This window comes from Scleropages formosus, chromosome 7, assembly GCF_900964775.1.
Source record: "Scleropages formosus chromosome 7, fSclFor1.1, whole genome shotgun sequence".
In the NCBI taxonomy this organism is placed as follows: Eukaryota; Metazoa; Chordata; class Actinopteri; order Osteoglossiformes; family Osteoglossidae; genus Scleropages; species Scleropages formosus.
This window is the reverse complement of record NC_041812.1, coordinates 18852511-18870434: the sequence shown is the minus strand read 5'-3', so window position 1 is coordinate 18870434 and position 17924 is coordinate 18852511. Positions and strand designations below refer to the sequence as shown.

Sequence of the window (17924 nt, the reverse complement as noted above, 5' to 3'; positions counted from 1 at the left end):
CTCGTACGCAGACGGAGGCTGCGCACAACGGACCGTCCCATGATTGACCGCGGCGAAAACCGTACCGGACAGACCCCGACTCGAGCTTGAAATTTGCAAGCGTGGGCTCGCGCAGTCGGCACGTGCTCACGTGATGTTACTTACAACGCACGCGGAGGCGGGCTGTCTAGGGTGACACCTCAGAAGAGGTCACTTTTATTTTTGGTAACCGACACCTTTGTCTAAGGTGACTAAGTTCTTAGAACTGAAACTGAGAGACAGACTTAAATATAATACTGCTGCCCTGTGCGGTCGGTTTTTATATCAGTACAAACGGGTGTGTAAGTGTTTTAAGTGTAATTTTGTGCCATAAATGTTCTCTCATGGAAGAACTTGACTGGAATGTAGAAGTAACAAGAGTAACAATTTCTATAAGCTTACTAATAATAATAACAACAATAATAATAATAATAATAATAATGATAATAATAATAAGCAAATAGGGTTCACAGGTAGCAGATGGTGTGTTAGCGCTGTCATCTTTTAACCTGAAGGCTTGGCCCCTGGTTTGAATTCCACTCCCACTGAGGAGCCTTGATGAAGGAAGCCTTAAACCTACCCAGGACTCTACAGAAAGAGTCCCCTGCTGTGTGAAAGCTACGTAACGTTGTAAGAAACGTTGGACGAAAGGCGTCAACTAAATAAGGAAAATAATGATTATAAAAATATTCCAGTGATTGGAATTGACCTTGGGCTTCTTTGGGCTCTGGAAGGTCTGACTGCCGAATTTCACATGACTTTCACCGCACTGACGCACAACGCGTTCCGAGGCCGTGTTTACTCTGCGAGCGCGACGGAAAATCCTCAGACATCAGTCTGCACCCTAACTCCTTCTTGACATGCGCCTGCTGTCACATGTCCCAGCTCTGGTGCTGAGAGATGTCGACCCCGACCCCCCTGTAAAAATCCCCAGATAAAGTATGACATGGAGGTGCTTAAAACATCCCACACAGAAACAGACCAGAATAGTAAGCAGTAAATTCCACCTTTATTCTAAGCAGAACCATAAAAATGGAGGCACTTCTATATACCTCCTTGCAAGTCACATGCATAAATGTGTTATTTTGTTATTTCTTTGTTCATTTCTTAGAATATTCCTTCATACAAAGTACACCGCATGACACTAACATTGAATATTGAAAATGAAAATAATACGGTTTTTATTATGTAAAACAAAGGACAGGCTATGCACAGGTACATTGTACTTTATGCACTTTGCTGTAAAGACCGCCTTCATGTATCTTTTTATGTTGTGTTCCTTTGCAACTGTTTACATTAGTAGAGCACGGCTCCCTTGGAAGCGCATGAAATTTGCCAGGCTCACCTCTGGCAGGAAATGGCGTCACCGCTGGCGTGGTAGCAGCAAGGGAGCAGGCTGCGGTTTGAGCGACAAAGGGGAACGCCAGAGAGTGACAGGTCCCGTTGCGGAGGGGCGCAATCTGTTAGCGGACCTGCCATGTGGCAGCAGAGGGAGCCAGTGTCCTGGAGTGGGGATTACATCATGGAGCTCTCGCTGTGAGCCTGTAGGTATCTCCCCATCTTTTTCCAAGTGTGTGTCCTAGCCTGTCTGAATCAGACTGCGTGTCTCCCTCACTACTTGCTTCCAAGTGTGTCTGCATGTACGTGTGATTCATGCCCGCACCTGGTTCCGTGGTGCGTCGCTTCTATGACTCTACGATGCAGGTTACAATGCCGGATAATTACACAGCCTCTGGCATACTGTGATAACACACTCGGTGCAGCGTACCCCCCCCCGATCCAGCTTCCCCCATTATGATGGCAGTGTTTTGCTCATCAAACCAAAACAATGTGCTAGAAGGAAGGCAGTCACCTTGGTTTCGAGTGTATTCCTACACAACTCAACATGTAATTTGTCTCCACAGAATATCTCCAGAATATTCTGCACAGAACCTGTTAAGAATACAAAGGCATTGTGTGTTCGAAGGGGGTCAGCAAGAACACTGCAGGCCTGGTGACAGAAGCACATTCTCCAGCAGCTTTGGAGAAGGGGGGAGGGGGTCTCTTGAGTTACTTCAGAAAACGCTGAGCTCTTCTGGAAAGTTAATGGTATTTGAACATTCCCTGTGGACAAAGCAAGGCAACTGTCTTATTCTGAGAGGAAAGGGGTGGAGGGGAAGAATGATCCAACCTGATCTGTGAAGTCAAGGAAAAGACAACTCACACACACATGCGTGTGAGTGTATATAAATTATAGATACCGTATACGTACAGTATATACACACCACTGCAGCACCCATAGAGGGAGCAGAAGAGAAGAGAGTCTGCACTTCTTGAGCTGCCCATTGATGCTGAGCTCACAATCTGCCATTGATATCTAGCAACTGTGGTGCGATGACAGGTCAAAAAAGCTACTTCATACCACAGTCAGCTGGTGTACCCCTGGGGAGTTTGCCACTTTCCCTTCCACTGTGTAGCAGTGCCAGTTTGGGTGGCACAGCGAGTAGCGCTGCTGTCACACAGTGCCTGGGTGGTGTGAGAGAACGTGGGTTTGATCCCTGCTCAGTCTCTGTGGAGTCTGCATATTCTCCGTGTGTCTGTGTGGGTTTCCTCTGGATGCTCTGGTTTCCTCCCACAGTTCAAAGACATGCTGTTCAGATTCCCCCGTAGTGTGCGAGTGACAGAGAGAGTGTGTTCCACTGATGTATGGATGAGTGACCCACTGTAAGTAGTGTATCTAGCAGTGTAAGTCACTTTAGTGAATAAGGTATGTGGGCTCATAACACTACATAGAGTTCATTGGAAGTCGCTTTGGAGAAAAGCATCTGCTAAGTGAATAAATGTAAATTTGTCCATAATAATTAGGGACTCCTGATGTTCTGTAATTGACACTGGAGATTTGACCTTGTTTATGCTCCGGTAGAGAGCTTTAGCTGCTCAAGAAGCAGGATTTATTATAGTAAAACTATGGACATACTATACAACACTTTCCAACCGTAATTATTACTAGTTCATTATTCTTCAGCGTTACTTCACAATTACATTGTTGCTACAACACAACGCGATTGCCTTTTGTCTTTCTCCTCGGGCAACACGCATGTCGCTTTGTCTTGATCACGTTTGTTGAGACAGGAATTCTGGGGTGTGCTGTTATCATGGAAACTGGCACACCCCATGCCATGTCACACTTAGCACAATGTGGAATTCACAGCCTGCTCGAACAAATCAATGATTTTATTGGGGCAGTTACTAGTGCAACTTGACTGGGTAGAAACCAGGAGTGGCACAGAAAGTATGAGTCTAGTGGCAGAGGTACTGTGAGAGTGTGACTGTGTGAACAATTCAGGCACATACGGAAATGATGGAGTGGAGAATATTCCATCCATCCATCCATCCATCCATCAACTATCTGTATGCATCTAGCCACTGTGAGAGACAGTGCTTTTTGAGCCTGAGAGGAACAGCCCTGGGGAACAATAGTTCATGAATAGGATGCTTCTGAGCTGTTATACTGATACTTCCCCAAGGAAATCTTGTGTTCACTTCAACAGAGTGATCCCATTTAGAGATTTACACGTAATCACTGTACTAGCACCTCTACAGGAAATGGCATGAAGACTAGATCTGCTGTGTCAGAACTGAAACGATCTTTTCTTTTTGTGGACAGCGATTCCAGGACAGAAACGTCCAGAAATGATGTCGATGTTTCCGGACCTATCATTATATTGCGGAGAGAAAATGTGTGGGTGGCTGACGACAAAGCAGGACGCAGTTCCTCATACAGCGGTCAGCGTGAACGTCATTGACGTGTTTGGTACACAAAGGGCTTTACGCGGCAACACGTAATGCGGAGGGCGGGCCCCCTTGTGTAACTGATCGGCACCTGATACAGGTGTGAAGTTTGTTACGTCGGGGTGGACGTAATTTTGGTGGATATAAGTCATAGCAAAAGCTGCAGTTACCAGGCTTCTCACCCCAGCACAATGAGTGAAACCTTTTCTCCAAGTAACATGACCGGGAACAGACAAAAGGGGAAAATAGTCAAGCAGCGTAAGTGCAGGATGCAGTCACACCGGACATTTTACTATCAAAGACTATTAAAACTACAACATGTGTGAAAGAAATGGTATCAAGATGTTTGACAGTTGTGATGTGCATCTTCTTTCCTGTTGTACGTTTGAGACACTTATTTCTGTGTTGTCTTGCTCACCAACAACACGACTGTAAAGGGTCCAGCCCCAGCCAATACTGCCTTACCGAGGCCAATAAAGTCCCCTCTCTTCTTTATGAGTAAAAAATTTATACAATCACTTATTTTCTTTTTAGTGCCACTGTCTTAAAATGTGTTTGTTTCTGCTTATGGTTCTGAACGTTACGTTGTATTTTGCCTACCTTCAGCATACTCTGCGAAAGGGGTTGATGCCCTTTATTTACTGTGCCTAGTGGAGATTTTGCCTGGCTCGCTGACCATTTCACTGGTATCTCAAAAATCCAGCCCGTTTTCTCTCCTTTGCAATAAAACAAACTGGAAATGCTTTGGAGACTTTAAAACATGGCCTTTAATTACTCATCCATAAAAAAAACTGCCTTCACCGTATCTTGTGTGAGACATTCGTTAAAGCCCATCCAATGATAATCCTCAGAAATGGCAATGAAATGAATTTTATAACGATTCAAGGAATTATCAAGAGAACACCAGCCACTGGACTAGCTTTTGTAGAATACGGAAAAGAGGGGGACTAGAAAATGAATGTAATTTTTCAACATTCTACCCGTATCATTAAAAAAAGAAACTCTGCAAACAGCAATATAATACAGCAAAACACAAGCGTAACCCTTACCATAATGTGATGAATTAGCCACAGCTGGACAACAATTCACAATGATGTCTCTGTGCCCTTGTCCCAGGTCAGAATAATGACGTTGGTGAAGGTCAATCTGACTCCAAATTGTGCAGTGCGTGTCGCCCCCTGGTGGCCAGAGACCAGACACGGGTGTACACGAGGCCTAGCTATCGGCTGGAAAGCGTAAGCGGTGGAATTTGCGGCAAAGAGTGTGTTGCACAAGCACGATCAAGGTGGCCAAGTGATGTTGTAACTTCGGAAATTTTCGTAGTTCACGAATGCAGTATGATTCATTGCCTTGACACCTTGCTGAGGGAACTCTGTGAAGAACGACACCAGTAGTGCAGTTCAGTGTGCAGTCACATATGGCTCCCACAGGCTCCAAAGTGACTAGTTGTGTTAGTTCGACTGCTACCCCATGCTGATCCCTCGAGGCGTGGACAGCCAGAGCATCTCAGAGCTGGGAAACCAGCAGAAGTGTCGTCTCGTGGGATTTCTAAGCCGCAGAACAGATTTAAGAGTTCCTAGGTTAAAGATGGCGCCCACTACCATATTTTACCAACAATTACCATGCCACACCAACACGAGTTTTCCTTTTCAATGCAAGACTCCACAACCAGGCAGGTAGGGAGAAAGGAGACAGCAATCCAATCTTCAAATGCTTGTGAATCTTCTGGGAAGTACTCCCATGCCTCATATAACGGGGTTCGTTAATTCCATAAAATCTCCGTTCTGTAAATCGCGGGGGGTCAAATTACCATTATTTATTATGGAGAAAAAAATAAATTATGTAGAAAAACCAGTTCCTAGACAAAAAAAGGTTACCTAAAATTAACTACCAAAATAAAATATTTTGACACCAAAATGGAAATATATTTGTACTAAAAATAACTTACAGCTTGTCTTTTAATGTTATGTATTCATTCGTAAGTAGTGACCGCTTGTCCAGTGTAGCGTTGTGGAGATCTTGAGTCTGACTGGAACAATACGCATTGCTTGTGGCAGGGTACATTTTGGTAATTTAGCTCAACCGTGTTTAAAATATAAAGTTAAGATCACTGCCTATGTGTTTCACTCTGCAAAGAACACAGACACTATGCTATTAGAGGCACTGTGTGGCATTACAAACTCATTTTGTTCTCACTTCCTGCTGTAATACCCTTCATCAAGGTACTTACCCTCAGTAAAAAACATCCACCTGCATCAATGGATATATCACTGTCCAAAGACAGGCTGCTTAGTTTATGTACAGATGAGTGACCCAGTGTAAGTAGTGTATCTAGCAGTGCAAGTCACCTTGGTGAATAAGGTTTGTGGGCTCATAACACTACATAGAGTTCACTGGAAGTCATGATGGAGAAAAGCATCTGCTAAATAAATAAATATAATGTAAATGTAATCACTGCAAGCAGCTTAATGCTGTATACTACACCGGAGAAAAAGAATGAAATGAACAGTATGAATCCAAAGATACATTTTAGGGGGACTGGTGACACTAAATTACCTTTTGTGCATCACATTACTCTACTGAGGAAAAAAGGAGCCAATGACTGCAAGGAGTTCAGTGCATCGAGTATTGGAATTCACCTTAGACAAAGGTGTTTAAGTACTAAACAGTGGTATATAAAAAGGTAAAGACATCGCTGTACATCACTTTGGAGAGAAGCATCTGCTAAATGAATAGATGTAAATGAATGTAAATACTTTGACATATTTGAGTGTTGTGAGTGGCTGGGACTGTCAGCGTGAAATACATTAGTAAGTTTTGTTAAAGAAGCACAGTGTCTGCACGCTTTACACAATGAAAGACACAGCAGGCAGCGAATTAAATACTTGCTGTCGAAGTAGAAAGAGTGCTGGGCAGAGCAAGAATTCCGTTATACAAAATAATAAGCCCATTGTATGAAAAAAGGCTGTATATTTTCCATAAGATGATGCAGCAATGTTTGCTGTATGGGACCCCATTATATGAGGGCTGAGTAATTCCCCAACAGATTTCAATCCTTCAGTAACCCACCCTTTATAAGGATGGATACCTGACATGAATATTTTCACGATGGAAAACATCTTGTATTTACAAAAGCAAATCCAACTGTAGTGATTCTATAATACAGTAATTCCAAATATAACTAAAAATACTTTCTCTCCTGAGTCAAGATCAGATGATCTCTCCTACCTTTTAAATTGGACAACTTTGCAGAAACAAAGGACAGGAAAATGTGCACCACAAGCATACACATCTATCCGCATTGCCACTCTCCCTGCAAGGCCGAGGCGCCGCAATGGAAAAGTCCCATACTCACCCCGTAAAGTAACATGTCTAAAGCTGTACACAGCTGTACAAATGGTTGTGCGGTTCCAGGCATTGAAATGGATTATCAACATAAGGATTCTTTAAGAGGGACGACAGAAATGGGTGTTTCAGGGGGAGAATTGTGGGGAATACAGATAAATAATGGGGGAGGGGAGATTGAGAAGATCTGTCCGGATACATTGCAGTGACATAGTCTTCAAGTAATGTTTAATAAAATACTCAAAAAGTCTTTTTTCAATCCTTCACATCTGCGTATGGACTGTCCTGTCAGAACCCACCCCTCCCCCACGAGTGCCATGCTTTGTGCTTCATTGGGGCTCAGCCCAGCACCAGGCTTGACAGCGCGTTCAGGTCCCGCATGTATGGGTTCTCCCCCAGGATGCGGTCGATACGTTGCTTCTGATCAGGGAAGATGTCGTACAGCTTCCTCTTCAGCTCCGTGGTCTCTGAGGGTGATCTCTGTGGTGGGGGTGAAGGAGAAGGACGAGGTGGGTACCACCCGGGTGGGCCTGTGTGTGGCCACTGGGAAGGTGGCCTCATCTGAGGGGTGAGGGAAGACCGTGGGGCGGACTGGAGGGCCATGGCGTACACCGGGGGAGTTGTTCTGAGCTCTGGCCTTGCTGGGCCTGTTACAGAGGTGCACCTAGGCGGACAGACAAAAATGACCAACGAAAATCAGAGTCTGCAAAACCTATCGGCTTAACTGCAACATTACATGCTGCTTATAAAACTAAACTGGTTTTAAAAAAAAAAGTCATTCATCATGTATCCAAGATGTTAAATGTTAAACTGCTGATGTAATGCACACATTGTATTTTTTGTTAAGGGGGTGTGGTGGCACAGTGGGTTTGGCTGGGACTCGCTGTGTGGAGGGTGGAGGGTCTGGGGTTCAAGTCCTGCTTGGGGTGTGTTGCAGCAGACTGGCATCCCATTCAGGGTGTGTCCCCTCCCCCTTCGGCCTTGCACCATGTGTTGCTGGGTTAGGCTCCGGTTCACTGCAACCCCACTCAGGACAAGCGGTTGTAGACAGTGTGTGTGTGTGTGTGTGTGTGTGTGTATATACATTTCCTATGAGATGTACATTGCTTTGGCAAAAAGCATCTTCTAAGTGAATAAATGTAAATGTAACCATTGATGATGTTGAAGACTGCAGATGCTACATGCTGAAAGTTCAAATACATCCTTTTTAGACAGCTGTACTAATATATTGTCATGTGCACACACAGCACATACACAGAGATAGACATTCTATCTCTCACACACCTAACATCTTTGCGCAAGAACTCTTCAATTCGTGGGCCATGCTTCCCCAGAGGGTCATCTGGGATCATGAAGTGATCTTCCACGAAGGTGAACTGCAGGAGCCTACCAGGACAGGACAGCTCAGGTTATACTTCCTGTAGTAGTTGGACAGTAGAAAAACAGAGTCCTTTATTCCACTAAAGACTCTCACCTTTCTTTAATTATTTTTTTCCATGCCTCTGATGTGTCCACAAAGTCCCGCAGGTTGTCATTGGTGACAATCACACCGCCTGTCTTCTCCGCCAGGTGTAGTAGGAATCTAGAGGCCCAGTGAAGAGGTGAGTTCCTGTGTACGCGTGCAAGGGTCACCGAGTACAAGGGGTGTGTGTAGGAAGGGTAGGGCTGGGGAGCACCTGTCGTCGTGGGAGCAGATCCTCTGCCCACACACCTCCCTGGAGGGTGTGAAGGACAGCAGCCTCAAGTCCTCCAACTGGCTCAGGAAGTGCTGCTCTGTAGAGAGATATAGCACAGTCACACTGCTGCATACACTGGACACAAAGCTTACAGACCTCTATCATGCTCTGCTACACTGAACACATGAAGGTAGTTGCGAATACTGACACACACATACTCAATCCAGACATGTGATCTATGCTATAATACAGTGAACTGTTAAGTGTACATGTCTGTCCCCCTATACCCATGTGGATGCCAAACCTGTATGCGAGTGCAGTACCGCTTTACCTGTGATGCTGGGATCCTTCTTCTGCCTCCACTGAGGAACGAAGACAGTGATTTCACGATGGCCCATCTTCCAGAAAGCCTCCACTGCAATAGCGATGCCACGGCATGAGAAGAATCGATGCAACCCGTGCCTGGTGAGGAAGGCATGAAACAGGTCAGAGAACAAATTCACAGAACAGACATTTCAGTATAAACCATATTAATTCATATTAAATCTGTCACAGTTAGAAAAAACCAAACTTATGAAGCTTCTCTAAAATTGACCTTGTGTGTATGATGAATATGTTAATAGCATCATGTAATTTTCTTTTTTTTCTTTAAAAAAAAACACAGAAAAATGTTGCCTGCCTTTGCCAACATCACAATGCTTGAGTCATGGAATCCAGCAGAACAAAGACAATGCTATAAGGCCAACGATTCACACTCGCACACACTTAAAGCTCAGAACAGTCTCCAGTTGAGTCATTACCTCGCTCTAAAAACATGACCTTTGCAAAGTCTTTGAAACACTGGTCCCCACTGATTCACTGCAGGTAAGCGCAAGGCTTCTTCACCAGATGTCTCCCAGACATCACACAAAAAAAACAAAGCAGAAGTACAACCGAAATTTAAGAGGAAGAAAGTAGATTGATCAACCTCCTGGCAGTAACTAGCACAATCAATCTATGTTTTTCTAACCTATAGCGGCACACCTGTTGACACAGTCACGAGTGCCACAGAATTTCCACGGTAAAAATCACGATGACATCCCACACTTGTCATCTGCACACTTGCCATATCTCACAGGATGAGTGATGACACAATCCAGAGGCGGAAGGGGGGCATATGCAAGTAAAAGCTTTTATAAATCTTTATTTAGATCTCTAAATAAAGTCAAGCAACCAGACATTCCCACACATAAAATCTATGTGAAACCTGTTTAATATTTAGAAGGTGCTTGGAATATTTTTTAGAGAATAAATACATCTCTGGGCAAGGATCCAGACTGCTGAGAGTTAATGGAGATGTGGTCACTGAAAATGGATGGATTGGTACATTTTGGAAAGTACTGGAAGAAGTGTTTACAGTAGCAACACGTTTCTACTGTAAATACTTGTTAAAATTGTATGCAACATTTTATTAGAACATTATGCAAGGATTACACTGGAAAGTACTGGCAGAGTACAACTGAGTACAGACAAAGACTGAAATTAGTTAAAACAAGTCTGGTTTCAGTCTGGGAAGTTTACAAGGTCACAGGGAACTTCCCTTATCTGGAGAAAGTGATTTCAGACAGGAAGTGTTACTAAACCCACCACCACTAATTTCATTAGTAAAATCACCTTGTTCTTATGGGACAAATAAATATAAAAACCCATCTGTCTCCACTATTCTGGTAACACATTTAAAGCCCATCAAATGAACCACAATGGCATGTCTGTTTTCAAAAACATTTCTGATGCAAGTCATTGCTGATCTAAGGGATTAATAAGACAAACAGAGCTATAAGCCAAAGAAATCTGTCTAAGAGGTACTGTAATGAGAGGATGTTATCTTTACCACCAGTCAAAAAGAACCTCAAGCCCAAGACTCCAAGGAGGAGGGGGGGGGGAAAAAAAAAAAAAAAAACAGAAAAACACACTGATCTCAGCCAATCAGTTATCCAGAATGGTGTTATCTGAAACTACAGATCAGGAATTCAAACCACTAGGTAGTGTTTTAAAAAACTGCCAACATAAAAAACCCCAAAACAAACCCCAGTGATTCACCGTTTTGGGAAGAGGATTTCTAAAGTGATGTCATTTGGCTTTGTTAAACCACCTAAATGGTGCGCGTTGGTGTACATGCCTGCAGACAGAAAGAGCACCTCTGAGCACCTCTGAGCTCAACAGGCCACCGCCCCCCTCGCCCCCGCTGAAGCCCCTGTCAAACTGCTCCTTCCAGGAAACCATCGAAGGACCGAAATAAGGTGAATGAAGGCGAGAAAGAAAAGGCAGAAAGACAGAGATGCAGAAATTAGAGGAAGTGGTGAATCAGAGTGAGATTTTAATGTGAGTAAGGAGGAAGCCCCCATCAGCTACCCTGTTGGAGCTCCACCCACACACCGCACCTGCCTCTGGCCCCCACGCAAAGGCTCACACGCTCCCACATGCACAAACTCCTCCTCTGATTGCAGGCTATTACTGGAACCACCACGCTCTTCTGTCCCTACCGTTAGAGCACACTCATGACTGACTGGCAGCGCTTCGTTTCGGTCTAATGACACATCTGGGTTTTAGCCACATGCACCTCCACAACATTACATGTGATAAGCATATTTCACACATCGCATGGTTACTCAAAGCACTTCTGCTGAACACATATTCAGCAAAACTCGCACGCGTGCGCACTCACTCACTCACTCACTCACTCACTCACTCACTCACTGACACAAATCACTACATGACTGGACAGACGGAGATGGCCATAAATGAACTGTTATTACACAGCTGATACAGTATTTCTAACTAATATTTCAGAAAGAAGAATAACTGAATTACCGACTTTGCCACTGTATTAACTATTATACTGCAACTAAACAAGTGACTGTATTTTAATGTAATCATGAGTAAAATATCAAACAGAATGAAAATGTGTTTATAAATGACTAGCTGAACGCTCCAGTCAATTCCAACCACAATGGTACCAAGACTCCTTAGCATTCTGAGTAACTGGCCTGAATAAAATCTCACCGTGACTGATGTCATTAAGTTTCATGATGGGGAAAAAAATGACATTAGATGATCCAAGCTAATTGCGAGGACTTTCAGCTGAAACCCACCAAAGGCACTGAAGAGATTGCAAGAACTTTTTTCGAGGACTTCCTGCAAAACGGAAACAATAGGCTGCACACTCACGCCATGGCCACGTTGCTCCCGTCAATGACGATGTGCCTGAGGTCTGGTCGGCCTGGTTCGTTCTGTAAAGTTAGTTTATATGGGGTCCGGAGGGACTGCTGGAAGCGCAACGTGCCAGTTATGGGGGCAGTTATGCTGGGTGGCTCTGTGTGGGGCAGGGGTGAGGGCAGCACCCTGGTGGGGGGCTGGTAAGAGCAGCCAGGGCGCTCCAGTGTCTGCGGCGGGCGCTGCACAGCACTCCGCAGAGGTGTCACCGTCTCTACCCGCGCTGGTACCATTGTGTGAGCGCTGCCTCTGGCCATGAAGTCCAGCCTGCTCGTGGTCCTTGCCTTGTTCCCGGCTGGCATGTCGTCCTCGTCACTAATGGTAATAACCTCAAAAGTGCCCTGTGCGCTACTGCTCCTCTTCAGTGCTGCACCTTGCTGGATGGCAAAGCTGCACTGCCCTCTAGGACCCACACCATTGCTGGCAGGCTGGATGTTCTCTTTAGACTTTGTTTCTGAGAAAGGCCTGCTCTGCGGCCGCTCCTTCTCTCTGCAGCGGAAGGAAGAGGACGAGGAGGATGAAGAGGGATTGAGGCTGGTGGCACAGGGGTCTCGCGGGTGTGACTGCTGGGTTTCTTCCACAATGCGCTCCAGCAGCAGGAATGTGTCCGCCCTCTGATCAGTCTCCCGAACCACCCGCTCCACCACGTCCTGCGGGTACCCCATGGTCTTGAAGAAGTTCACCAGGCACTTGAAGTTGGTCTCTGGGCTAACACTATCCCCTGCGTCTGACAGCTCGCTGGGGTCAAGAACCACTACTTCAGAGCTGGGAGCTGGGGTTTTGCTCCGGCTGTCACCGGGAATACAACACCAGTCCGTCTCCAGCTCCTCGTCCCGCCTCTCCAGGGAATACTGCCTCTTGGAGTTGCGCGACTCGCTCTCTGATGAGCGCCGCTTCTGGGAGTGCCGCCCATTCAGCACTGTTTCCTGGGCTGGCCCCACCGCCTTGTCCTCAAAGGTGGTGTCCAGGATGCGGTTTGAGAGGTCAGTGACGGGTGTGCTAGTCTTGGAGCGGTCCTGCTCCAGGGCTTCGGCACCAGGATCCAGGGAGTGGACTACAGGTGGGGGGCCCCGCACTAAACCCAGCAACTCCTCCTTTAGGGTGCTGGGCAGCAGCTGCAACTCCATGGTGTACTTGTCGGCCCTCTCCTCTACAAAAGCCTTGAAGGCACGCTTGATGGCAGGTTCACGCTCACTAGGCATGGGCCGCTTGTCATGGAAGAGTGCCACAAACTGCTGCACGCGACTCTGCGCCATGACGACGGCCTCGGCAGCACCCAACACACGCAGGCGGCCCGGCTCCAGCACCATCACCTCGGCACTAGTGTCGTGCAGCAGCCGGTCCAGGAAGAGGCCCTGGGCCCCAACGAAGATGCAGTGCATATCTGGTGGGTAGCGCTCCACCTCCTGCAGCTCCGGGTCACACAGACCCTTCACATACTCCTGCAACAGCACCAGCATAGCACAACGTTAGGAAAGACAGCCACACATGAGCCAACACTTGTTGCCATGACAACGGAGCCTCTGCTAAAAAACGCCTTGACATCCGACAACTTCAAGGGACTAGGGGAAATTTGCACACTCCGGACTTGGTAAATATTACAATTTAAGACTAAATTCTAGAACTAAGCTGACATACTATCTGACAGTTGTGAATTACGGAAGACAAATATGGGTGGTTCAGCAGCTGAGATGAGCTGAAGGCAACTGTCAGCAATGACATGTGACAGACACTTTCTGTTTGCTGAGAGTACACATTACTAACTAAATCAGACAGACATAATCACAATGTACTGTTCTACAAAACATTTTTTGTAGATATGAAAACTTTTTTTCATATATAAAGTGGGATACACTGAAGCAACCTTTTACATGTCATCTCCAATAAATGGCAACATTTCAGCTCCAACCAAAACGTCAAATTTAAGTTTACATTCATTTAGCAGATGGCTATCTCCAAAGTGGCATTCAACTCAGAGAAAGCAAAAATTCAGTTCAAAACAGGCAAAGAGCTGTAGATATAGACATGCGATTGTTGAATGCATTGTTCATTTTCCTCATACCACTCTTTCTGCCAGCACACATTATGCTAGTGGTGGCCTAGAGAATGACAGGAAGCACAAAGTGATAGTGACTGGTGGTATTAAATTTATGGAGCTGTCAGAAGACCAGGAGACAAGTGGATCTGGAGGAGGTGTGTTTTGAGACACTGCCTAAATACTGAAAGGGTTCCAGCAGCTCTGAGGGACAGGAGGGACTCATTCCACCACATCGGAGCCAAAACCAAGAACGTATGGACATTTATTTAGCTCCAAAAGCATAATGCACCCCATGTTCCACATTTTTAAGAAATAGTCATTGGACAGCTGCTGATGACAGCGTGAAGACTGCTGAGAGCGTAAAACACTCCGAACGACCTGCAAACCCCCATTCCCCAAGTGCTCATGTGAAACTGCGGCTCTCACGCCGAGAGGATGCTCGATAGCTACCACCGGCAGGTAAACTGTAGGCAGGATGACTCACCCTACGCTAAAAGTTATTTACATGAAACCTGTGCTCTCGCCTGTTTTGAATATCCCTCCCTTTTCCACGGCAAGGCACACAAAACAGCACGGAGCAGCGAAGCCACAATTAAGGCTACCAGGCAAAACCTGTCGGTGGGGACCGACGTTGAAGAGTGTGGGGAAGCCCCTTGGCCCCAGTGTCACCTGAACACAGCAAAATGACAGCTGGGAAACAGGCTCCACCTGTGCCACAGTGCATTCCTCTTCTTACAGGCTTATTTAACCAGTTCAGATTTTAATAATAGACGAGAAAGGCAGAGCTGTTTTCCTGCCCTACCAGAAGGCTGAAATCAGTGAGAATATCTGAATTTAGCACAAATCTCAGACTTGCTGCAACATTAATGGGTATTGTCAACTTGATTAAAAGGTACTGGAGGAAAGAGCCCAGTGACCCACATATGGAAAATAACGGGAATTTCCATAGGAGTGTTGAATCATATGGTGGTACATGTACTCTTATGGGTTTTCATGATTGCCTGGCTGGAAATACCAGCTTAAGTGTTCCAAAGTGCTTAATAGAAAGGGGGGGAAAAAAAAAAACTATTTCCTTCTTCTTGCACAACACTGAACTTTGATTTTAAAATCCTGGACACAAGATTATTAGAGCTGAATACTTGTTCGGTATATTACCTGATTATTATCTGAGTTTAGAAGAAGAAGAAAAAAAAAAAAAAAAAAAAAAATCACCACGATGTCAACGTAAACGATTAAATCTCACTGATCTCCTGCACACACTCGTTCTTTTAGGGAATAATGAGGTAAAGGACCCCGCTTTCCCACACTGACTCGGGTACAGCGCGCGTATCCGCCGCGTCGGGAAGGAACGGGCCGTCACGTGTCAAGAGCCGGGATTGCGGTCGCCGTCCACCAGAACTCCTACAACAACAATATAACAACAACAACATCTAGCATGGCGCGGCAGGAGAGAAAGTACCAGGTTACTACGACGTCAAACATTCGTCGATTCTCCTGAGGCAGCATTTGGAACCATGATTTTAACCACGTTATTTTGAGGAAAACTGCTCCAGCCCCACCGCAACTGTGCGGACACAGGCATAACAACAGCGTAAAACACAACTTGTCACACAGCAGCGACCTGAAGAACACACGAGTGCGCGCACGCGCGCGTGTGGCGAGTTATAGTACAGCGGGAATGACAGCGGTTTGCCGCGTCCAGCCGTCTCCGAGCGACCGCACACCCCGTGTTCGGGTTCGCTGCTAACGAACGGGAGGAGGAGGAGCGCGTCCCGACCCGGCCTGCCTTGTTGTGTCCAGCGCACAGCGAACGGCTCCGTCCCGTCCGTGTCCACGACAGAGCGGCACGCGGCAGCCCCGGCGTCACCCATGATTACACTACTAGCGGCCCGTCTCGAGCCCAAGGCTTGGAACAAACAAAGCCTGGCTGGCGGTGGTCAGGGATGATACGCACGCACGCACAGTCTCTCTCTCTCTCTTTCTCTCTCGCATTGAGCCCCGTACCTTGGCCTTGGCCACGTCGGCCCGCTTCCCTCTCAGCTGCAGCCATATTTGTCTGGACGCTTTACTGCCGTGAGCTCCGGTGGGGTCCAGCAGGCCGATGATGGTGAACGTCACCTGGAAGACGTGCTCCACCCGGCTTTTGACGCATTTCAGCTCCTCCTGTTTGTCCTCGGGAACCGCGAACTCGTCCTCCATGAGCGGCTCATAGTGCTGCTGGGCACCGGCAGATCCAGATGCGGCGGGCCTCCTCCCCGGCGGCTCCGAACAGGTCACCTCGGCGCTCGGCTTCATCCCGAGAAGGGGCCGCGTTGTTGACATCCTGCTTTTCGGGCTTATTTCGCTCTTCCAGTTGCCGTGAGGTGCGACATTTAGCCTTTGAAGTGTGCGAACGCGTACGAATCCTTTTCCCCCTTCATGGTTTCCGCGCCGGTTCTTCCTCTTTCTCGGCTTGTTTTATGGCAGAAACCCTCTTTCACAACATCCACAGCTATGACAGCCCCGTCGCTGCGCGGAAAGTCCCGCTGACGTCATCAGGACGCGACAGCAGCGACGCCGGGGCCGCATACAAGTGCCGATAATATCTCGAAAGTCAGCATATTCTAAATAACCGTCCTGTCATGTGCCGTAAACCTTTACGTTTTGGAACACATTACGAATATACAACATAAGTGATCCATGATAAACGTGTCACGCTGAATGTGAGGCTTCGGCACCAGGATCAAGAAGAATCGTAATAATTTATATACAATATTTAATATAACAGAAGGATGGATGTTATTTGTGTATTTATTTACAGGATAAAAACTAAGAGGTAATACCGGCAGCAATTTGACGAACAAAAACTGCTGAACTGGCATAGTTATTTTAACAGAAGAAATATTTGTACACTACTGAGTACACATTATTACACAGCAAACGTCAATGCAGGGGAAAAAAGGGTATAACACTCGTAGTGGTGTTGCGTGCGGATGTACGAGCACGCATATTCGAGCACCTCATTCACCCCTTTGCAAACTTTGCTGAGCGTAAAAGAAATGCGGCCGTCGAATTTCATTGCAGGAACAACTGCTCCCCCTGGTGGCAGCGAAAGAGCGCTTCACTTTAGCGCTCATAAATAACGTGCCCGGACTGCAGGGGGGGGGAGAGAGAAACGCCTACAGATTAGAGCCTGTTGAGGGTGAACGTGTTGTCTGAATTGTAGTCCTTCCTTTGTGAACATAAAGTAAAATGCTATCCCTGCGTGTCGTTCGGCGCTTTGCTTCTCCCCATTAGCGAAAGATTCGAGGTGAAGGTGAAGCTGGGGAAATAAGAGGGTGGGGGCAATGTGCGCGTATTTGTCTGATTTGATGAACGTTGCCAGGATGCGAGGCCTTGAGATGGAGATGAACAAAAGCAGGCGAGCGCATCCTTTCAGGGCGCCGGTGCTTCTCCCACACTGAAGGCCATGGCGGAGCAGTTCGGCAGACTGCAGCTGCTTTCCATGCGCCGGCGCAGGCCCGGGCCCGGGCCCGGGCGCCCACACGTATACAAATACAGGTAAACAAGAGCGCGCGCACACAGAGAAAGAAAGCAAACAGACATGATGTGCACGCAGACACGCGAACAAAAAGAGCACACAAACAAACTCGGCTGAGACTCATTTTCTTTTCGTAAATTAATCCCTTCCCGACACGCAGCCTTCGAAAGCGTGACTCCGAGCAGTGCGAGAGGAACGACGACCAAGATACGCACCGCAGAAACGTGGACATGTGGCAGAAACATGAAGGAAAAACCACACACCCCCACATGTACGACACTCATAAATCACTCACGTGTTTCTT

At 46.5% G+C, this 17924-nt stretch overlaps 1 protein-coding gene across 1 annotated transcript; it reads right to left on the bottom strand.

Moving 5' to 3' along the window:
• Nucleotides 1-6223: 6223 nt before the first annotated feature.
• n4bp1 (nedd4 binding protein 1) lies at nucleotides 6224-16610 on the bottom strand. The gene is made up of 7 exons (XM_018726584.2): nucleotides 16105-16610; nucleotides 12018-13504; nucleotides 9142-9272; nucleotides 8811-8907; nucleotides 8609-8716; nucleotides 8419-8520; nucleotides 6224-7798 (listed from the first exon to the last, which is right to left on the bottom strand). The coding sequence occupies exons 1-7, from the start codon at nucleotides 16420-16422 to the stop codon at nucleotides 7474-7476; spliced, it is 2568 nt and encodes an 855-aa protein (XP_018582100.1). The 5' UTR covers nucleotides 16423-16610; the 3' UTR covers nucleotides 6224-7473.
• Between the last annotated feature and the right edge of the window lie 1314 nt (nucleotides 16611-17924).

Excerpts from the sequence above, each read along its gene's own strand:
- n4bp1 (XM_018726584.2), bottom strand. The coding sequence starts at position 16,422 with ATGTCAACAACGCGGCCCCTTCTCGGGATGAAGCCGAGCGCCGAGGTG. Across the intron at positions 8,717-8,810 it reads ATCTGCTCCCACGACGACAG|ATTCCTACTACACCTGGCGG; the intron begins GTGCTCCCCAGC and ends CTGGGCCTCTAG. Across the intron at positions 8,521-8,608 it reads AAAAAAATAATTAAAGAAAG|GCTCCTGCAGTTCACCTTCG; the intron begins GTGAGAGTCTTT and ends CTGTCCTGGTAG.